A 24,108-nucleotide genomic window follows, 5' to 3' on the forward strand; every position below is an offset into this window, starting at 1 on the left:
TCAGACACTGGGTGGTATCTTGAGCATACACGAGTAGACCAATGCTACTCCAATAAAGCTACATCTCCTAACTGTGCTGCTCCCTTTAGTGGCCACTTTCTTTCAAACCACCACAACCATGGATGGTATTAATATGAAATTTAGGATACTGAGCAAGGTAAATGTTTTAATTATAGCTTTCCCCAGGTGGTTGGACAGATAGCTTAATGGTTAAGAGTACTGGCTGCCCTTCCAAGGAACCAAGCTTCAATTGCTAACACACACACACACAACCCACAACTACCTATAACTCAAGCTTCAGTGGATCTGATACCTTCTTTTGGCCTCCACAGGCAGGAGCATACATACAAGGTAGAGGCATACATGCAGTCAAAATACCTAGGCATTTTTAAAAGCTTTTCACACAGAATTGTAGGATTTTAATTTAACATAAACTCTTTAATATTTTCCTAAGACTTTAAGATTCTTTCAAGGTTTTTACAATTTTACATTTATGTTTTCATCATGTACACTGTTGTGATTTGTAACACCATATAAATGCTATGTCATCTTATTTACAACAATATTTCTCTTCAGTATGAATCTTTTGATGTGTTTGAAGAATTGAACACTCAGTAAAACAAACCTCACATTCCTTACACATGCTGTCTCTCCCGAGTATGAACTCTGTAATGTGTTCTAAGAGTTGAACACTGGGTGAAGGACTTATCACAGTGTTTGCATTTGTAAGATTTCTCTCCAGTGTGAATTTTCTGATGTACTTTAAGATATGAGCTGCTAGTAAAATATTTGCCACATTCCTTACAAAAGTAAGTTCTCTCTTTAGGATGAATTCTTTGATGTATTTTCAGATTTGAATACCGGGTAAAGCATATGTCACAGGTTTTGCATCTGTAAGTTTTCTCCCTAGTATGATTTTTCAGATGTGCTTCAAGAGTTGAGCTCTTACAAAATGATCTGTCACATTCCTTGCATTTGTAAGGTTTCTCTCCAGTATGAACTCTCTGATGTCTTTTAAGATGTGAACTCTGGGTAAAGGATTTGTCACATACTCTACATTTGTATGGTTTCTCCCCAGTATGAGTTTTCTGATGTGCTCTAAGATTTGAGATCACTGTAAAAGATTTGTCACATACCTCACATTTGTAAGGCTTTTCTCCAGTATGAACTCTCTGATGTCTTTCAAGACTTGAGCAATTGGTAAAGGATTTGCCACACACATTGCACTTGTAGGGTTTCTCTCCAGTATGAATTCTCTCATGTATAACGAGGTTTGAGGGGAAATTGAAGAATTTACCACATTGCCCACACTGGTGTAGTTTTTTCCCTATGTAGATTGTTTGGGGCAAAAGATTGTATGCCGAGTTGAAATTGTCACCATATTCTCGCTGTCTGTTTTCTCTCTTTGCAGTGTACAGCCTCTCATCTTGAGTAATATTAGAACATAAATTTAAAGACTCCTCACAGTTTTTAGATTTATAAGGTTCTTCTCTGTGCATGCTTTCATGTCTACCTAGGATTGATGAGTTCATAGAGGCATCCCCGTGATTGCTGCAGCTGTAGATTAAATTAGAGTTTTCTGTAGCTTCTCTTGTTTTATAAAGTGCATATTTGGAGTGGTCATGAAGCATTTTGACAAGGTCATTACAACACTGACAAGAATCCTTTTCATTCTTCACATGTTGATAGACAGGATCACATATCCAATAGTTCTCTAGAAAAAAAATACAATTCAGATTACTAGAGCTTGTTCCAAATCAAACATTTGATAAATGACTGCCTCTTTAATTTTTCTGTTAAGTCGACCTGCAACTATTTCATATAGAGCTCCCATTAGTCAACATATTTTTTCACTATTATATAGATTCTTACAAAAAGAGAGTGACAGCCTTTGTGCAAGATGAAACAAATATTTGAGAACTCAGTAATTAGTCCTTGGGATTATATTTAGAATACACATCTTTATTTTTAAATATTATGTTCTCAGATAATGATGAAAAAAGTTTAATGCAATCCCAGGTTCATAGTGTTTGTACTTACTAATGAACAGCCATGAAAAGTACAGTTCAGATAATCTGATTCCTATTAAGATTAAAGGCTTACTTAAAAGAAACAAAGAGTTTATTTTTCTTTTTCAGGGATCATAAAAATGTTTTTTTCCTACTACCAAACTTTCCATAGTCTCCTCTTATTTCCATGACAGTTTATCAGAGTGCTTACAACTGTAAAGTAGGGACATAGAAAACATGAGTGAGGAATTCTACAAGAAAACTATGCTCACCCACAGAGATCAGGTTGTTATAATTCTCCAACATCACATCAACATACAAAGCCCTCTGAGCAGAGTTCAGGCATTCCCATTCCTCGTGGGAGAAGTTGACAGCTACATCACAGAATGTCAACAGACTCTGAAAGACAAAGCGCAGTTTGACCAGACAGATTTCTTTATGGATATAAGGAGATTTAAGAAAATTATGGATGTACATGAGTAAAGACCACTACTCAAATAATGATTTCTAACATAGTCACTCTATAATGAATGTCCTAACTCTATGAAACAGGATTGACACAATATTCTTACAAGCAATATGCATAAAACCAAAAACAGATTAATGTTTGCACATGGTTATCTGCTATGGATGCTGTGTTTATGTCATGAAGGATTAGAGTGTACCAGTCTCAGAAGAAAAGTCTGTGATCAGGAAATGTGCTTTTAAATATTGTGTCTATATATAACTTTTTGAATGGTAAACACACAAATAGCACAGGAACAAAATCCAAGTATAAACAAATGGGATTACGTAAAAATAAAAATAAAGTTTCTGTACACGAAAGGAAACAATCAGCAGATCACTCAGATACCCACAGATTGGGAGAGAATCTGTACCAGTGACAGTTTAGGGACTCATACCTAGAATTTAGCAAAAATTACAGAAATTAAATTCCAAGGACATAAACTGCCAATCAACCAATGGGCAAATGAACTGAATAGATTATATTTCAAACACAGAAACAAATGGTCAATAAATGTTGCAAAAAGTGTTTAGGATCCCTAAAATGCCATTATGGAAATATAAACAAAAACTACTTTTAAATATTGCCTCATTCCAAACAGAATGACTATCATTCGCCAATCTGATAACAAATGTTAGAGAAGAAGTGACAAGAAAGGAAACCTTATAAACTGTTATTGTGTTGTGTGTGTGTGTGTGTGGGGGTGTAATTTAATAAACTCAAATGGAAATCAGTTTGAAGATTATTAAATTCTTAAAGCTAGGAGTAAAAGTGGCCCCAGTCCTTTCACTATTGGGCATAAGGCAAGAAAACTTCACAGTTCACTATAGAGATATTTACACCCCATGCTTACTGTTGCCTATTCACCATAGCAAAATATTGGAATCAAACTAATCATGCATCAACAAATGAATGGATAATGAAAATGCAATAATGAATAGATAAGAAAAATGTGATACTAGTCAGTTGAGGAGAAAAATATAACAAAAATGTGAAGGATAATGTGGATTTAGAATGTGTAATATAAGAGAGGCTATAAAGTGCCACGAGAAATCACATTTTCCCTCATATGCAGAATCTAGTCAATTATATGTGTTTATGGAAACAATGTTTATTAGGACACAGTAGAACATAGAGTTAAGAGGACAAAAAAAGGGTGAATATCAGGTGCTGAGATAGGACTGCATGCAGTTAATGAACAAAAGCAATGAAAAAGGATATAAAAATAATTGTTTTTCTAGTTCTAATTCTGTCACACTTTTAGGGGAAAGGGATAGAAGATAATTATTACAAAATATATTCAGGATTGAAACATGAAAGTCGATGTAAGGTTCCAGAGCTTCTCTCCCCCAATGATTACTATAACTGTATAAAAGTACATAGAGTTGTACAGTCTTGCGGTCTGGTTAATTTTAGAATGTGAATTTTTCGTTGTTTGCAACTGTTTTTCATAATAAAGTTAAAAAAGTACCAGAAGCAGAAAATTAATGTCTTAAAATAAAACATTTCCAGATAGAAACTGACATGACCAATGACCTGATACATATGTCCTGGAGAATCAGCCATTTCTTGTTTCTCCTCTTTGAGTTTCTCTTTCAGGAACAATAGACGGCTTGCTGAATAGATGGCTTGCTGTCCTTTCATATAAAGGAGTCAAACAGAAAAAACAAAATTTAGTAAGGAAAACTGTTCAATAACAATGTAACCACATGAAAAAAAACCCAAGAACCAGGATACTTCCAGGTGTCTGGTCAATGGTCTCAAAGCCAGGAGAGCATGAAACCACATTTAAAGCTTATGGAAAAAAATCACTGTCAACCATATCAATACTCTCAGATAAAAAGGTCCACAAAAGAGCCATAGATTTTTTTTAAAAACAAAACTACCAATGAGAAGCCAGTATATTATATTACAGTAATGAAAACCACTTGGAATTGTCATGACAACAGACAACAGGAGATAGCAATGGGCAGACAGTGTAGACAGAGTTAAATAGTCTATAAATATTCTTCCTGATTCTTATCAAACCTCTCTCGACATCATTTTCAGGAATGGACACATTAACACTAAAATGGTGTAGAAGTTTTTCTTTCTATGTGTTGCTTTCATTGATTAAATAAAGAAACTGCCTTGGCCTTTTGATAGGCAGAAACTTAAGTAGGCGGGAAAAAGAGAACTGAATGCTGGGAGAAAGAAGGCAGGCAGAGAGAGCCACCATGGAGTCGCCAGAGTCAGACATGCTGAATCTTTCCCGTTAAGCCACGACTTTATAGTGACATACAGATTATTAGAAATGGATTGAATCAAGATGTGGGAGTTAGTCAATAAGAGGCTAGAGCTAATAGGTCAGGCAGTAATTTAATTAATACAATGGGTATAAGCTATCTGGGTGGCAGGGAGCTGGGTGGGATGCAGTCCGCTCCCCCTTGCACTACAGAGTGGCACCCAAAGTGGTTGACTAACTCCATGTAAAACCTGAGAGGGCTTTAAAAGGAATTCTAAACACAAATATAGAGTTTAGCACAGCTTTTTGCTGTGTGCCGGCAGGGTGCTGCAGAGAAATTTCCCGACTCAGCAATAGCAGCAGGAAAAAAGCTGCGCCATTTTAAAAAGACGGCTTCCTGGGCTGTGCCAGAAGTGTGAACTCTATAAAGCATTTCAATGACATTTGTGGGACCTGGGTGTTTCTGTGTCCACTAGGTTTGGGAGGAAACTAGCTGAGACCATGCCTGTGACTCAGCGCTCCTTGCCTGTGTAGGCGGTGGGATCAAGTTTACTAGGCATGCACAAGCAAGAGAGCATGGCGGATTTCTGCTGTCATACACAAAGATGTTTCCAGGCTGTGCAGTGCTCTGGCAGATTTGGTTGTAACTAAGATGAAAAAGCTCATTCTCAGAGTTAAAGTGCTGACTGTGGCTCCTACCTGGCAGCTCCAGAGCTAGCAGAAATGGTACGTCCACCACTCTGAAATTGAAGAGAGGTGAAGCCAACATTCAGAGCAGCTGTAACCAAGCTGCTTAATATTTTAAAAGTTCTTCAAGACAGTGGAGAATTACATATTCACAATAGGACAGATTCAGACATAAAAGACCTCTAAATGGGTCACAGTGTTGGATGGGTGTATGTTGGCTTGGGAGAGAGAAGAAAAAGAATACAGTGAATGAAGTTAATGCTTTAAAATAAAGTTAATGCCTAAAAAAAGGGAGTAAAGTCTTTTAAGAGACAGAGTACAGATAGTTATAGATAAAAAATAAAAAGAAAAATAAGCCACGTAAAAATGGAAAATTCACAGAGGGCCTGGATTCTGTATATTATTGTGTTTTCTTTAAATTTTTTGACTGTAAAGGAGCTAAGTACAGCAAGACTTTTCATTGTGTGGACAGCTAAGCCAAACCAACATGTATATTATAAAGGTATTATGACTTCAGAATTTGGGTCTAAGGATATGATGCTTTGGAAAAGAGGTTCTTCTTTTGTTTTCTCAGAAGATGAGAACCTGTGAATTGCTTCCAGACCAATAATATGGTTTCATGGACCCCGCCCTCCTGAAAGGCTGCCGGAAATACCCTCAAAAAAATTACTTCATTCAACTGCCGACTGAAATGAACCTAGCAGACAGGTTATACCATGAAAGACCTGAATAACAGCGCCCCCATACAGCAAGAAGCAGTTTGGAAAGAAAAAACTGCGCTCATATTCCCAAATATTGTTTATAAAAGTTCTATCTGTATATGTATTTCTGATCTTGATTAAGGTATTGTGATTGTGTAGTTCATTTAAAAATGTACTGTATACTTAGGAAATACAGGTTGTTAGTGGATAATCATTGATAATAGTCAAGCTTGTAGTTATGTTAGTTAGATTTTCTATATATAGAGAGATATATTTCAGTCAGATAGACATTCTTCATATCTTTCAAAGACTATAGAATATGGCATTTAAAATGTTTTAATAACTTAGGGCTTTTCATGACAATAAGACATGTCTACTCCTGGCAGCACCAATCTACTTCAAGAGAAAGATGGGCATCAAAGAGGCTCCTTATGGAGTTGGTTAGCCATTGGGCAAGAAACTGCTCTTGCCTGGACTGTTGCATAAACTGGACACAAAGAACCCACAGAGAGAGGACTGCTGAACTTGCCTAAAGGTGAGATGATTCTTTGGGGTTCCTGCTGCATGAAAGAGTCTGCAAGACATTCTGCAGGATACAGAAGAAAGTGACTGAACTGTCTTTGAAATTTCCTGCTTCATTAAAAAGTCTGCTGGATACTATGGGCCTATAGGCTGAAGATGGATGCCCCAATGGTACAGAAAAACTTTGGGTGACTGTCCAGGCAGTGAAATGTCTCTGTCATTTCTAGAGTTTTGGAAGTTTCTTACTTCTTGTTTACTTAGGTAAACTTGTTTACTCCTTCTGGAGTCTTTGATGGAGTTGAGGAATCGATAGTTATAGTTTTCCTTAGTTATAATAGAAGATAAAATAGATATAAATATTGTGACTGTAATTCTTGCTTGATAACTTTTGTTATGTGTAATTTTACTATGTTAAAGTTAAAGTGTTCCTTTTTTTTAAACAGAAAAAGGGGAAATGGTGTAGGAGGTTCTTCTTTCTATGTGTTGCTTTCATTGCTCAAATAAAGAAACTGCCTTGGCCTTTTGATAGGGCAGAAACTTAGGTAGGTGGGAAAAAGAGAACTGAATGCTGGGAGAAAGAAGACAGGCAGAGAGAGAGCCCACCATAGTCAGACATGTTAATTCTTTCCCAGTAAGCCAAATCTTTCCCGGTAAGCCATGACCTTGTGGTGACATACAGATTATTAGAAATGGGTTGAATCAAGATGTGAGAGCTAGCCAATAAGAAGCTAAAGCTAATGGATCAGGCAGTAATTTAATACAATTTCTGTGTAATTTTTTCGGGTAAAAGTTAGCCGGGTGGCCAGGAGATGGGTGGGACACAGCCTCTTTCCCCTCATACTACACTAAAAGGTAGAGAATGTGCTCGCACACCAAAGCTCAAAACTATCTGAAAACAATAAATAAACCTAGAGGTATTAAATTTCATCCTTTTATATAACACATTAAACCACAGAAATGAATTTCACTTAATATTTGTATGACATGATCAGTGACGTACATCAATATGGATAGTATCATTGATATGTATACTCAAATAAAATTTTATTTGCCTCCTAGTATCAATTCTTTTGCACAACAGCTCCTTTCAACATATCTGTTCATACCTAATATAGGCATGCTATATTAGGATAACCATGAGCTCTTTCTCAGTGGATGGAAGTCTCCAGTATTTTTAGTGAAACAATGTGTCAAAACTGATTTCACATCCCAAGTCCACATTCACCTGAAACTCTTTCTACTCCTTCAACAATCCCTGCAACATACCAGGATCCTTAGACACTGTCTCCTCCCTCTCCATTTTTCTGGGTTTTTTGTTCTGCTCCATGGGTGGCCAGGTCTGGGTGATCAGTGAGACCTGCACATGAGAAAAGGATTCTTTAGAAAGTACCTGGATTTCTAACGTAGTACTGTGCATAGTAGATAAAAAGAAAACAAAACAAGTGACTCTCCAATTGTCATGCAATGTTAGAATATTTAGGAAGTATTTTCAGTTAGTGTAACTGGAATCCCATCTCCATTTCATAGCTCAGTCAAAATTTAGGGGCAGAAATTAACTAAAAGATTGAGATGTGAATACATTGGTGAGGTTCTGAATTATCATACGTCCAAGATGATGGAAGCCTCACACCTCCCCAGGGACACAAAGGAAAAGAGAACATTTCATGAAGATTTTCCTTATTCCTCTGAGGACTGGAGATATGATTTAGTGGTTAAGAGCAGTGGTTGCTATTCCAGAAGACGAGGTTTAATTCAACACACATATTATCTCACGATTTACTGTTAGTCCAGTTTCAGGGGATCTGATGCCCTATTCTGGGCTTGTTCATGCCCAGGGACCAGGCAGACACATGGTATACAGAAATACATGCATGCAATGTTACCACAAACATAAACACATAAAAAAATTTCCACTATTTTGCAGGATTTAATGTTTATATAAACCCTGTGATGTTTTCAAAGATTTAGACCTTTATTAAAGGCATTCACAAGTTTCTTATCTTTGTGTTTCTATTACGTATACTCTTGAGATTTGTAAGCAGAGAATTTCAGATAAATGGTACATCACATTATTCACAATGCTATGTTTCTCTTCTATGAATTTTCTGATGTGCTCTGAAGTAGAAGCATCTAGTAAAATATTTGTCACATTTCTTACTACAATGTCTCTCTTCACTAGGAACAATCTGCTGTGTTCTAAAATATGAGTTATAGACAAAGGATCTGTCACATTCCTTACGTTTGCAAGGTTTCTCTCCAGTATGTATTTTCTGATGTGCTCTAAGAAATGAGATATGAAAGGATTTGTCACATACCTCACAATTATAAGGCTTCCCTTCAGTGTGGATTCTGTAATACTCTTTAAGATTTGACTTTCCAATAAAGGACTTTCCATATTTTTTGCGTTTGTAAGGTTTCTCTCCGGTATGCAATTTCTGGTGGTTATTAAGTCCCATGGACTGACGAAATGACTTTCCACATTCTTTGCATTTGTAGGGTTTCTCCTCAGTATGAAGTCTTTGATGAATTTTAAAGTTTGAGCGTCGGGCAAAGGATTTTTCACAAATATCACACTTATAGGGTTTCTTTCCAGTATGAATTCTCCGATGTACACTGAGGTTTGAGGCAGTATTGAAGCATTTCCCACATTCCTCACACAGGAATGGTTTCTCTCTAATATAGATTGTTTGCTGCATAGGACTGTAAGCAGAGCTGAAACAGTTACCATATTCTCCCTTCCTGTTGTCTTTCCTTGCAGTATAGACTCTGTGATTTTGAGTAATGTTGGAACATAAATTTAAAGATTTCTCACAGTCTCTAGATTTGCAAGGTTCTTCTCCAGCGTGCATGCTTTCATGTCTATCTAGGTTAGATGAGTCAACAGAGGCATTCCCGTTATTACAGCATCTGTAGTTATTAGAGTTTTCTGCAGTTTCACTTGTTCTATAAAGTGCACATGTGGATGGGTCATGAAGCATTTTGCCAATCTCATTACATTGACGAGACTCCTTATCAGTCTTCACATGCTGGGGAACAGTGTTACACATGCCATAGTTCTCTGGAAAATGAGTACAATTCAGATTAATAGGGCTTGTTTCAAGACAAATCATTTGATAAATGACTCTCTTCCTAAGTTCTCTCTTAAGATAAGTCAACCAGCAACTACTTAGAATAGAGCTCACAGTACTTGACCTCATATATGGATTTTCACAGCGAGAGACTGATAGACTTCAAGGAAATTGAAACAAATAATTGAGGAATCAGTAATTCCCCTTGGGAAGAAGTCCACTGACTGATTATATATAGAATACCTGTGTGAGACCCTGCCCTCCCTGTTCCTTGAGGCCAAAACACAGGATGCACGTAATGTTTACAATGTTTACGCTAACCAGCTAAGCTTCCTGCTAAGTTCTGTGCTTGCTTCTGCTACAGCCTGGTACAATAGCCTGAGGGGTCTATTTAACTTTAAAATGGTAATTTCTCAACCTGCCTAAAAGAAGCTCAGGCGCCAAGGCCCATCTACCCTGTCTGATACTGCCTTGCACCCTCACCACCTGCCTGCGGACCACCTGCCAGCAGAGAAGCTCTCACAGGCACCAGTTTCCCCAGCCCCCTCTGGGTGGGAGGAGCTTTTCTTTACTGGGGCCAAAAGTATTTAACCCTGGATTAAGTTGAATAAATTGGGCATTCTCTTCTTGAGGATGACTCGAACTCTGTATCTGTGTGTGCGTCTTCTGTTTTAACCCCTAGGAAATATAGAACTCGTGGGAGGTGGGTGGCGTGGAATGGCGACCCCCACATACCCGTGTGTATTTTTAAATAGTTTTATCTCGGAAATTGTTAAAGAAGAGTATAATCCAATCCCAGGTTCAGAGTGCAGAAGACCAAATGTCTTTAAAGATTCAAGGCATATATAAAAGCATCAAAGGTCCCCCCCCCTGCAAAAAAACTACATAGACTCTTCAATAATAATGGATGCAAAGCAAGGATTCTGTCAGACATCAGAGGCTCTAGATCATCATTTCTCAACCTGTGGGTGGTAACCATCTGAGAAAACATATGTCTGATGGCCTTAGTAACTGAGATATCACTTAGTAGCAAAGTAACTAGGTAGCAAAGAAGTAGTACTCAAAATAATTTCATGGTTGTGGTCACCACAATGCAAGCTGTTCATTACCAGGTCGTAACATTAACAACAGTGACAACCGCTGCTCTAGATCATTAGTGGCAGGGCTACTACAGAAAGCCATTGCTTTTTCTTTCCACCACTGACACACATGCAAGGTAGGCAATTACAGAATAATTCTACTTCATGGATTCACATTAGGTTTATAATTTGTCAGATTATTCCAATATCAGCATACTCACATAAAATTGCATTTTGTACTAGTATTGTCTCTATAATTCGGGTGCAATAAGGCTCAATGTCTTCCAACATTTCCAATAGACTGAATGCATCCTGGGGCCAGGATGTTACACTAATTTAAATGATCAGGAATCCTTTTAAGTGGAATTGGATAAAGCAAAAAACCTATTCTCAGTCCTTGCTTTGCTTTCACTTTCACTTGAAGTCATTACTGTTGCCCTGCACAGTCACTATCCTACTCCAAGTGTGGTTACTCTCTCCTCTCCACATTCCAGGGCCACCTCATTTGCTCCAGATAGGTGACCAGGCCTACCTTGCATATAATAATCCACATGTTCTGTGAGGTAGCCCATGACCCCTGCTAGAATTGTTAGAAGGAATACAGACAACTAACACAGAGCTCTGCTCATTACATGAAGAGAACACAAAGTAGAGGAATACAGGAATGATTTCCCAGTTGCTCTTTCCTATCAGAATCTTCAGCATATTTAGGAAGAATTTTAAGTTTCCATACTCTTAATTTTTCTCACAATTAAAACAATGGCAAAGGCAATGATGGACAACCTGTTTTAAGATATGGGTAAAGACCAGAACCGGAGTGGGACAAAACCAGCTACCTAGGACAGAGAGCGAACAAGTTCCACCAGGAGTAGAAGCCAGGAGCAAATCCAGAACTGGGAACCAACCCGTTTCCTGGACCCTGGTGGATCAGGATTGAGCCAGTGACCAAATCCAGAGTCAGAGATCTCCAGTGGAACAGGTACGGGGAATAACCGCTGAGCGAGTGAGCCTGAGTCAGAGTCAGAGATCACTGAGGGTCTGGATATGAATCTAGGACCTTCAAGGAAGTAGACCTAAGCCAACACCCCGGTGGGTCTGGGTGTAAGTCTAGGACCTCCCAGGAACTAGGCCTGAGCCAGGACCTCTGCCAGTCTGGACATGAGTGAACCTGGGAACTCTGAGGGAATAGAAAGGAACCAGTCATCTTGGCAGGGCCAGGCATGAGTCTGGGTCCTCAGAGGGAGTAGGCCTGAGCCAGGACCTCTCTGGGTCCTGGCATTGGTCTGGGACATCAAAGAGAATAAGCAGGAACCTGGAACCTCTGCAGGTCCGAGTGTGAGTCTGGGATCTCTGATGAAGTAAGCAAGTCCTCTGAGGGTCTGGACGCACCGGAACCTAGAACCTCCGAGGCAGAAGACCGGGGCCAGAAACCTTTCCAGGTCCAACTCCAACCCAGGGACTTCTGCAGGAGGGAATCCAGACCAAGATTTACAGATACAGGTCAAACCTAGTAACCTAGGCCACATTTGCCCAGAGGCAAGGAACTCCACCTTAGGCAACAAATTCCAAAGGACTTGTTCTGGAGGAGCTACCTAGGACAGAGAGGGCCTGAGGAAACAAGATCCACCAGAAGCAGAAGTCAGGAGCAAAACCAGTCCTGGAAGCTAACCCATTCCCTGGACACTGGCAGAACAGGACTGAGCCAGTGACCTGACCCAGAGTTCGGTATCTCCACCAGAACCGGAGTGGGACAAAACCAGCTACCTAGGACAGAGAGCAAATACCTCCAGTTCCTGGAGCCAACCAAGTCCCGGGACACTGGTGGATCAGGATTGAGCCCCGATCCAGATTCAGTGATCTCCACCAGAAGAGGTTAAACTCCAAGCCAGGGACTTCTGCAGAAGAAGATCCAGACCAAGATGTACAGAAACAGGGCAAAGCTGGCAACATAGGCCAAAGAAGGCCTGAGACAGCAAACTGCAAGTGAGTAGAACAAGACACAGGAGCACTGAGCTATCTCCAGGAACACCAACAGGGTAAGAAGAACTTTGACACAGACTGTACCACAAGGAACAACCATCTGAGCTTTGGATTCACTGGCACCTAGAAGATTATTCAACAGAATCTCAGACAGCCCCAACCTAAGGTAAGATCACATGCTACACCAGAAAGACCTGAATAACACCAGTAAAACCTAAAGTCCCTACAACAGCAAGACCTGAACAACTCAATATGGATGAACCAGAAGAAAATGAACTAAAAAGTAACTTCAAGAGAATGTTAGAAATTCTTAAAGATGAAATGAGAAATTCCCTTAAATAAATTGAAAAAAAGACAAACAAAAAATTGGAAGATATCAGCAAATCACTTAAAGAAAATCAAGAAAAAGAAATCAAACATATGAAAGAAACTATTCAGGACTTGAAAACTGAAATAGAAGCAATAAAGAAAACACAAGGCGAAGAAACTATAGAAACAGAAATCACGAGAAAAAGATCAGGAAACACAAACGCAAGCCTGAACAACAGAAACAAGAGATGGAAGAGAGAAACAATAAATCTAATAAAAGCTTAACCCAAAATATCCAGGAAATATGGGACACCATTAAAGGCCAAATCTTAGAATAATGGGTATAGAAGAATAAGGAGTTCAACTCAAAGGAACAGAAAATTTATTTAACAAAATCATACAAGAAAACTTTCCCAACCTAAAGAAAGATATGCCTATGAAGACACAAGAAGCTAACAGAACACCAAATAGACTGGATCCAAAAAGTCTTCTTGCCACATAATATTCAAAACGCTAAATATACAGAGAAAGAAAGAATATTAAGAGCTGCAAAGGAAAAAGGCCAAGTAACATATAGAGATTAACCTATCAGAATAACACCTGACTTCTCATTGGAGACAATGAAAGCCTGAAGGTAGTAGACAAGTATTGTGCAGACAGTAAGAGACCATGGATGCCAGCCCAGACTACTATACCCAGCAAAACAATGTCAATCACGATAGAAGGACAAAGCAAGATATTCCATGACAAATCTAGATTTCACCAATACCTAGCCACAAACCCAGCCCTACACAAAATACTAGAAGGAAAATTCCAACCCAAGGAAGGTGGCTACACCAACAGAAACACAGACAATTGATGATCTCATAACAGCAAATCCCAAAGAAGAAAAAAACACACAAATTAACATCACCAACGATGAAAACTAAATTAACAAGAGATAGCAACCACTGGTCATTAATATCCCTTAATGTAAATGGACTCAACTCACCTATAAAAAGGCACAGGCTAACAGATTGGATAAGAAAACAGAATCCATCCTTCTTTGCATACAAGAAACACACCTCAACCTCAAAGACAGACATCATCTCAAACTAAAGGGTTGGGAAAAAATATTCCAATCAAATGGACCTAAGAAGCAAGCAGGTGTAGCTATCCTAATATCTAATAAATAGACTTCAAGCTAAAATCAGTCAAAAAAGACAAAGAAGGTCATTTCATATTAGTCATAGGGAAAATCCATCAAGAGGAAATTTCAATACTGAACATCTATGCCCCAAAATACAAGGGCACCCTCATATGTCAAAGAAACATTTCTGAGGCTTAAATCATACATTAAACCCCACACAGTAAGAGTGGGAGAATTCAACACTCCCCTCTCACCACTGGACAGGTCAATCAGATAAAAAATGAACAGAGAAATAAGAGAACTAACAGATGTTATGACTCAAATGGACTTAACAGACATCTATAGAATATTCCATCCCAACAGAAAAGAATATACCTTCTTTTCAGCACCTCATGGAACCTTCTCAAAAATTGATCACATACTTGGTAACAAAACAAACCTCAATAAATACAAAAAAAACTGGAATAAACCAATGTACTTTATCAGATCACCATGGTATAAAACTAGAAGTCAACAGCAATACTAACTGTAGAAAACCCACAAACACATGGAAATTAAACAATGTTCACCTGAATCATCAATGAGTCAAGGAAAAAACAAAGAGAGAAATCAAAGACTTCCTAAAATTCAATGAAAATGACCACACAACATATCCAAATTTATGGGACACAATGAAAGTAGTGTTAAGAGGAAAGTTCATAGCACTAAATGCCTACACATAAAGAAGCTGGAAAAATCCCACACTAGTGAATTAACAGAACATTTGAAAACTTTAGAACAAAAAGAAGCAAATTCACATAAGAGAACTAGACAGCAGGAAATAATGAAATTCAGAGTTGAAATCAACAAAATAGAAACAAAGAAAACAATACAAAGAATTAATGAGACAAAGAGCTGGTTCTTCGAGAAAATAAACAAAATAGACAAACCTTTATCCAAACTAACTAAAGGCAGAGAGAGAATATCCAAATTAACAAAATCAGAAATGAAAACGGGGACATAACAACAGACACAGAGCAAAATACAGAGAATCATCAGGTCATATTTCTAAAACCTATACTCCACAAAATTCGAAAACTTAAAAGGAAATGAACAACTTTCTGGATAAATATCACCAAAATTAAATCAAGACCAGATAAGCAAATTAAACAGACCTATAAATGCTGAAGAAATAGAAACAGTCATCAAAAGTTTCCCAAACAAAAAAAAAGCCCAGGACCAGACGGTTTCAGCTCAGAATTTTACAAGATTTTCCAAGAATTAATATCAATACTCTTCAAATTATTCCACACAATAGAAACAGAAGGAACGCTGCCAAACTCTTTTTATAAGCCTACAAATACCCTGATACCAAACCACAGAAAGACATTACAAAGAAAGATAATTACAGACCAATCTCACTCATGAACATTGATGCAAAAATATTAAATAAAATACTGGCAAATCAAATCCAACACATCGGAACCATCATTCACCATGATCGAGTCGGCTTCATCCCACAGATGCAGGGATGGTTCAACATACGAAAATCTGTCAACGTAATCCACCATAAAAACAAGTTGAAAAATGAAAACCACATGATCATCTCATTAGATGCCGAAAAAGCTTTTGACAAAATACAATATCCTTTCATGATAAAGGTCTTGGAAAGAGCAGGGATACAAGGAACATACCTAAACATAATTAAGGCAAAATACAGCAAGTCAAAAGCCCACATCAAACTAGATGGAGAGAAACTCCCAGCAATTCCACTGAAATCAGGAACAAGACAAGGTTGCCCACTCTCTCCTTATCTATTCAAAATAGTTCTTGAGATCCTAGGCTAGAGCAATAAGACATCAAAGGGAGATCACGGGGATACAAATTGGAAAAGAAGTCAAACTCTCACTGTTTGCTGATGATATGATAGTTTACATAAGTGATCTGAAAAATTCCACCAAAGAACTTCTACAACTCATAAACACTTTCAGCAATGTAGCAGGATATAAAATTAACTAAAAAAATTCACTAACCCTCTTGTACACAGAGGATAAAAGGGCTGGGGAAGAAATCAGAGAATCAACACCTTTCACAATAGCCACAAATAGCATAAAATATCTCAGAGTAACTCTAACCAAACAAGTGGAAGACTTGTATGACAAGAACTTTAAATCTTTGAAGAAAGAAATTCAAGAAGACATCAGAAAGTGGAAAGATATTCCACACCTTTGGGTAGGCAGAATTAACATAGTAAAAATGGCAATCTTACCAGAGGAATCTACAGACTCAACACAATGCCCAGCAAAATCCCAGCAAAATTCTTCAAAGACCTCGAAAGAATGGTACTCAACTTCATATGGAAAAGCAAAAAAAAAAAAAAAAAACCACAGGATAGTCAAAACAATCTTGTACAATAAAAGAACTTCTGGAGGCATCACAATCCCTCACTTTAAACTCTACTACAGAGCTACAGTACTGAAAACAGCCTGGTACTGGCATAAGAACAGACAGGAGGACCAATGGAACCAAATAGAAGACCTGGATATCAATCCGCACATTTTTGAACACCTGATGTTTGACAAGGAAGCAAAAAATATCAAATGGAAAAAAGAAAGCATATTTAACAAGTGGTGCTGGCATAACTGGATATCAACATGTAGAAGAATGAAAATAGACCCATATCTATCACCATGCACAAAAATCAAGTCTAAATGGATCAAAGACCTCAACATAAAGCCAGCCACACTGAACCTTATAGAAGAGAAAGTGGGAAGTACACTTGAACACATTGGCACAGGGAACCCCTTCCTAAATATAACCCCAGCAGTACAAACACTGAGAGAAACAATTAATAAAAGGAACATCCTGAAACTGAAAAGCTTCTGTAAAGCAAAGAACATGGTCATCAAGACAAAACAACAGCCTACAGAATGGGAAAAGATCTTCACTAACCCTATATCAGACAGAGGTCTGATCTCCAAAATATACAAAGAACTCAAGAAATTAGACACCAAAAGATCACATAATCCAATAAAAAAAAATGGAGTACAGACCTAAACAGAGAACTCTCAACAGAGGAATCTAAAATGGCTGTGAGACACTTAAGGAAATGTTCAACATCCTTAGTCATCAGAGAAAGGGAATCTCTGAGATTCCAACTCACACCTGTAAGAATGGCCAAGATCAAAAACACTGATGACAACTTCTGCTGGAGAGGTTGTGGGGAAAAGGGAACACTTCTGCATTGCAGGTGGGAATGCAAGCTGGTACAATGTCTTTGGATGTTAGTATGGCTATTTCTCAGAAAATTAGAAAACAATCTTCCTCAAGACCCAGCAATACCACTTTTGGGTATACACCCAAAGGATGCTCAATTGTGCCACAAGGACATGTGCTCAACTATGCTCACAGCAGCTTTGTTTGTCAGAGCAAGAACCTGGAAACAAACTAAATGCCCCTCCATCAAAGAATGGATAAGAAAAATGTGGTACATTTACACAATGGAGTAATGGAGTATTATACAACAAAAAAAAATTAACGACAGCTTGAATTTTGTAGGAAAATGGATGGAGCTAGAAAACATAATTTGAGTGAGGTAACCCAGGCACCGAAAGACATTATCACATGTACTCACTCATAGGTGGTTTTTAAACACAAAGCAAAGAAAGCCAGACTACAAACCACAATCCCAGAGAACTTTGATAACAATGAGGACACTAAGAGACTTACACAGATCTAATCTACATGGGAAGTAGAAAGTAGAAAACTACACGATCTCCTGGGTAAAGTGGGAGCATGGGGACCTTGGGGGAGGTTTGAAAGGGGTAGGGGAGGAGCAGGGACGGGAGCAGAGAAAATTGTAGAGCTTAATAAATAATAAAAAAAATTAAAAAAAAGATATGGTTGAAAACCACTTAAGCTACTGAGTTTCTGAATGCATTGTGAAACTAAAATAAAGGGTGCATTTTAGTAATATTGCATACGTATTTTAATAAATAAAGCTTGACTGAAGTTCAGAGAATAAAACAGTAGCACTGATCAGTCTTATAGACTAGGCGGCAGTGAATACACCTTTAAAACCAGTAGCCACAGTAGTTTGCCTAAGAAATCGGGCAGTAGTTGTTCACGCCGTTAACCCTAAATTAAAGAGGAATGTAAGAAGGGAGAAAACAGCTCTTACACATGGGCTCATTCTGAGATTATTGGATGTAGGATTGCCATTTTGGACTGAGGTAAAAGTAAGAGCCAGTGGCTGACTGTTTTGCTTTTCTGACCTTCAGGTTGAACATTTATTTCTATCTCTGGGTTTTTTTTTAATCATGTTACAGTCTATGACACCACTAATTATGTAAAATGTTAAAAAAGCAAAAAACAAATACCAAGAAAAAGAATTTTTCTACTACCACGCATTTCCTCGTTTCCTGTGGCTTCCAATGCAGCCTAACAGACAGTTAACGACCTATAGCCTGAGTTGGAAATTCTATAAGCAAACGTTCTCACCTACAGAGACCAGGTTGTTGTAATTCTCCAACATCACATCAATGTACAAATTTCCCTGAGCAGTGTCCAGGCATTCCTTTCTCTCCTGGGAGATGTTCACATTCACATCCCGGAATATAAACAGACCCTGAAACAAAGGGCACAGTTTAATCACATAACACCAGGAAATTTAAGGAAATCAGGGATATCGAAGATGAGAGAAGACAAACACTCAAAAAGATGATTTCTAATAAAGTCACACTCTATAATGAATGTTTTAACTTTGAAAGCAGGATGACATACATAATAGTTTCACAAGCATGTCCCTGCCAAGAAGATACACATTTAAGGTCTGAACACAGTAATCTGTATGTTATGGATGCTGAGTTAGGTCACATTGGTATTGTCCATGCCTCAGAAGGAAAATTCTTGATGAGGACATGTGCTTTTTAATGCAGTACCTGAAGATCATGCTAAAATATTGATACTGAATCAATACTGTCTGTACTTAGGTCTTACATGACTCTATCCTAACAGGATCAGTTGGGGGTGTTTAAATTCTAGGTTCAAAGCCCCATCATTAAATAGTAAAGGGATAGATACAGAAGACATAATTCATGATTGACTGGATAGTCAAAGACTTTGGGCTTTTCCCAACAGTAACAAGGCGTGTCACACTGCATACTGCAAATTTTAACTTCAATATATAATAAGGTCAAGTAGTCTATAGACTTAATTTCATAATAATATTGAACCACTTTCAAGCAGATAGAAAAATCAGCATCAGTCACATTTGATATAATCCTAATTTTTCTATAAATATTAAGAAGCTGACTTAAACAAATAACAATTTCAGAAGTTTTGAAGAACATTTCACTTCAGTTGCAGAATTATGAAAATTGATAGAAGTCTTAAAAACACATCAAATAATGTTTAAGTTACAGCTCACTGTGTACATATAAGTGTAGTTACTTTGGATGCATTCTGGAGTGACATAGATTTTCTGTCAGTAAATGAAGATATTAGATTATCTTACACAATGTATAATAATCCATTTAAAATGAATCAAAAACTCATTTAGAAACAGGCAAACAGAAACCAAGAAAACTTAGGGACTACACATCCGGACACTGAGGTGGGCAAGAACTTACTGATTAGAAGAAATAACAGGATAGGAACTAACCCAAGTATTAACAGATGATACGCCATGAAGATAAAGAGTTTCAATACAAATCAGCAGATCACATAGCGACTACACAGAACGGGAAAGAATCTGTACCAGTAGCATTCTGGATAGCAGCTCCTATCTAGAATTCACTGAGAATTACAGAAAGTAAATTTCAAGGAAATAAAACTGCCAATCACCAAGTGGGCAAATAAATTGAAGTATCAAATATATGAAATTCAAATATCGAAACCCAAATGATCAGTGAATATAGCAAAATGTATTCAAAATCCCTAAAATTCACCAAGAGGAATGCAAACTAAACCTACTCTGACATACTGCCTCAGCTAACCTGACAATACATGTTAGAGAAGATGTGGAGAGAAAGACGCCCTTATTCAGTGTTGGTGCGTGGGGGAGGGGATGGAAATTAATACATTCCAATGGAAATCAGTTTGAAGATTATTAAGCAATTAAAGATAGAACTAATGTATGACTCAGTTTTTGACTCCTGGCCATATCCCCAGGAGATATTTATACCCGATGTTTACTACTGCTTATTCAAAAAAGAATAAGAACATGGGAATAACAACATTGGAATCAACCTGTCTATCAACAGATGAATGAATAATGAAATGGTATAAATATATTGTGAAGTACCATTCACCTGAAGAGAAAAATTAATAATAACATGCAGGAAAACGGTTGGACTTAGAACATGTAATAGTTTGTAAGGTCATACAGTATCAGAAAGAAATCGTGTTTTCCCTTACATGCAGAATCTAGCCAATGGAATGTGTTTGTAGAAAGAATACGCATGTGGGCACAGTGCAACAAGATAAGTAAAGTTAAATATCAATATTGAGGTAGAACTGGATGCAGGCAATGAACATCAGTTATGAAAAAGGATATAAAGCTGAGTGTTTTTCTAGCTCTAACACTGTCACATTTTTTGGTTTTTGATGGTAGATAAGTGCAAATATATTGGATATTAAAACTATAAAATCCCTTGTGTGGCTCCAGAGCTTCTGTTTGCAGTGACTACTCTAACTGTACAAAAGTACATTGAGTTGTACAGTGGGCCTGCTTAATTTTAACATGTGATTTTTGTGTTTGTTTTTATGTTTGTAATATTTTTCATGGGAAAGCTAAAAAACAAACACTCAGAAGCAGAAAATGAAAGGTTTCAAGGTATCTCATACTACAACATTTCCATAAAAAAGGAGGACATGACTACTAACCTGGGGCATGTTTATTGGAGAATCAGCCATTCCTTTCTGTTTCTCTTCTTTGAGTTTTTCTTTCAGGAACAATGAATAGATGCTTACTGCCCTTTCACATTAAGGGGTCAAAAAGAAAAACAAAATTAATACTGAAAGTGATTACAGAACAATGTCAAACCACACAAAAAGATTCAAGAATCAGAATACAACCAGGTGTCTCATCATGATCCAAAACTCAGGAGGAGAGTGTGAAACGAGAGGTAAAGCTTATAAAGAAAATCACCACCAACAGCACTGTTGCACACAGAAAAATTCTATCTTACAATTGATGAAGACATGAGTGCATTTTAAGACAGTTATGAATTATCACAATTGATTTCACAAATGCAACACTGCAGATAATAAATTACAGGCAGAACATACACAGAAGATTCAGAGGAATTAAAAGAGAACATGGGAAATAAATTTCAAATGAAGAATAGATAAATACCAGACAGAGAACTGGGAACTAATCATCCATAGGCAAGGCAGCAAAGCATTAATTCTCACAGAGAAGAAAAAAGAATACTATGAATAATTCAACCAACCAGAAACAGCATCAAAAAAAGAAAGAAAGAAAGAAAGAAAGAAAGAAAGAAAGAAAGAAAGAAAGGAAGAAGAAAGCAAGCAAGCATAGGGAATAAAATCCTTATGAACAAATAATTTAGCTGCTCTGGAAATCAATATGGAAAATTCTCAATTAAATCAACAAATTCTCAAGTTAAATGAATTTAGCACATGACCCAGATCGTCCACTCCTTGGCATATGCTCAAAGGACTTGACACCCTACTTCACAGATACTTGCAAGTCATGCTCATTGCTGCTCTACTCACAATAGCTACAAAATAATAATGAATGTCCTTCAATAGACAGGGAGAGTGAAAATATGAAATATGATTCAGCTGTAAAGAAAATTGAAATCATGAGCTTTGCAAGTAATTGGATGGATGCAGATAAGAGCATATCGAGTAAGGTAACCCTGACAGAGAAAGATGGACATTTCATATTCTCTCTCATAGGAAGCTCCTAGCTCCAAATCTTCAGATTTAAACATACAACCTGGAGTGATGCAGTAAAAAGAAAGCACTATGAGATGTGTGGGGATTAATAGTTGGGAATAACAGGGAACAAATGATCTAAAGGGGGAAATGGAAACAAAAAATGCCGCTAATACATAAGTCTGTACATGCAGAAACCTTTAGAATGAAAACAAATACCATATCTGGGCTGATGATGTTCCTCACAAGAGCCAGAGATTTTCATACAAAACCACCAAAATCAGGCATGACACATGCTTTGTAGTTTGTTTAGGACCAGCCTTGACACAAAATACCTCTTACCAGGCAGAGGCATGGGGATTTAGAAACATAGTAAAGAATATGAAGACGCAAATAAAAATAACAAAATGGAGAAACATATAGCATAGTATCAGGAGGGAATTCCAGTGACTACTGAAATTTGCCAGCATTTAATTTTCAATTGCTTAAAATATCCCTGACTCCAAAAGGCAGGAATAGGACAAAAGACTGCATTAACACTATAAAAGGAAATGAACACACCAATTGAAGGTCGTTGGCTACATTCATAATTAAATATTCTGTTGCTAGAACCAAACAAGTCATGCTCATACCCTAGACCAAAGCATTCTGTAGGCAAACCACTCCCTGGGTGGGATCCATTGGGAAATGAAACTAAGTTGGATCCTTAGACTTCTGATTGAGATAGGAACAAACAGATCTACTTCGCTATTTCTGGAGTAAGAGGTCTGGCTATATTAGCCACACTTGTTGAGGACAATAGCCTTGAGAGAACAGAACTCTCTGACCTTTGGTAAATGTGGCAACAGGCTCACATTTTCGGGTCTCCAGGCTCCTCCTTCTCTTTCTCTGATCTACATCAAGGGGGACCCTTTGTTTGAGGTGGAAGCACAATAACCTTGAAGGAACTAGAGCTAAGTTGCAACTCTCTGACCTTTGGTTAATGTGAAAATAGGCTCACATTTTCAGGACTCCACAGTAGTTCTTGGTCACTGATGTCCAAGATACTCAACTCATTATAGGCTATTGCTGTTGTCCAAGTTTGCCTCCCAGAGGTAGCTGAGTTCCTACTGTTGAAGACGCCATACACTGTGGACAAAAAAACCTCAGAGGACTCGAGATAACTGACCTAAACCTCCTCCCTGGGAACTAGCTTTCATGGTAACAGAAGGCAACAAGCATCCTTTCATAGGTGGGAGCCAACCGACAGTCCTATCCAGCTACAACATCTCTGAACCACAGCAATGATCTGCACTACACGATAGCCTAAAGCAGCAAGAGCAGCACACAAACCTTGATGGTAACCACAGCTTCAAAGTGGATTTAAGACCCTCTCAGCAAGAGGGAAATCATGGCTGGCACTGGAAACCTAGCTAGTTTCCCTAGGGTTACTGAAGTCAGGAATCTTCAAGGAGAACCTACAAGCATTACTTTACTAAATCAAAATAGTTCCCAACGGCATAAATATTTTCCTTACTCCCACAGATTAATGTAGTCCCAACTCCTCATCAAGGGAAGTTCTTTATCAGTCAAAATGCAGACATGTGATGCTCAGTCCCCACTGACACAAAAGCAACATAACTCCTTTACCTCAGGCTCAGGGTTCACTGAGAAAGAGGCAGGAACATTGTAAGAGCCAGAGAATCAGGACATTTACTGTGAGACAGTGTCTCCTAGAAATGTCAGAGAAGCTACAAGCATCAAATCTTACAAAATGGCTGCTGTAATATGAGCTTAACAAGGACAACACTAAGAGACATGCTAACATGGAAGGGAGAAAGCTCACTAGGCCTCAACTCTAGTCAAATATGAAGGAATTCTGAGAGCTGGAGAAATAGTCTACCCCAGAGAAGAGTGCACCATACGGTTATCCAATACCAAATGTTCATCCCTGAAAACATACAGACTGAGTAGGTTATATTTTTTTACACATAAACATACAACAACAATGAAAGGAAAAGGTATTAAAAAT

The 24,108-nt window shown here is 37.8% G+C and overlaps 1 protein-coding gene across 1 annotated transcript in view; it reads right to left on the reverse strand.

Annotated features, from left to right (window-relative positions):
* Window positions 1-409: 409 nt before the first annotated feature.
* Window positions 410-24,108, reverse strand: part of LOC125411839 (uncharacterized) — a 30,080-nt gene continuing 6,381 nt past the window's right edge. Inside the window, exons 3-9 of the mRNA XM_087910351.1 lie at window positions 21,078-21,168; window positions 18,693-18,819; window positions 8,964-9,706; window positions 7,915-8,005; window positions 4,039-4,151; window positions 2,282-2,408; window positions 410-1,714 (exon numbers count right to left, since the gene is read on the reverse strand). Coding sequence (XP_087766477.1) covers window positions 636-1,714; window positions 2,282-2,408; window positions 4,039-4,151; window positions 7,915-8,005; window positions 8,964-9,706; window positions 18,693-18,819; window positions 21,078-21,107 — 2,310 coding nt within the window. The 5' untranslated portion in view covers window positions 21,108-21,168 and the 3' untranslated portion in view covers window positions 410-635. The remainder of the gene's footprint in view (window positions 1,715-2,281; window positions 2,409-4,038; window positions 4,152-7,914; window positions 8,006-8,963; window positions 9,707-18,692; window positions 18,820-21,077; window positions 21,169-24,108) is intronic.

This window comes from Myodes glareolus, chromosome 1 (genome assembly GCF_982192425.1).
Source record: "Myodes glareolus chromosome 1, mMyoGla1.1, whole genome shotgun sequence".
Classification (NCBI taxonomy): domain Eukaryota; kingdom Metazoa; phylum Chordata; class Mammalia; order Rodentia; family Cricetidae; genus Myodes; species Myodes glareolus.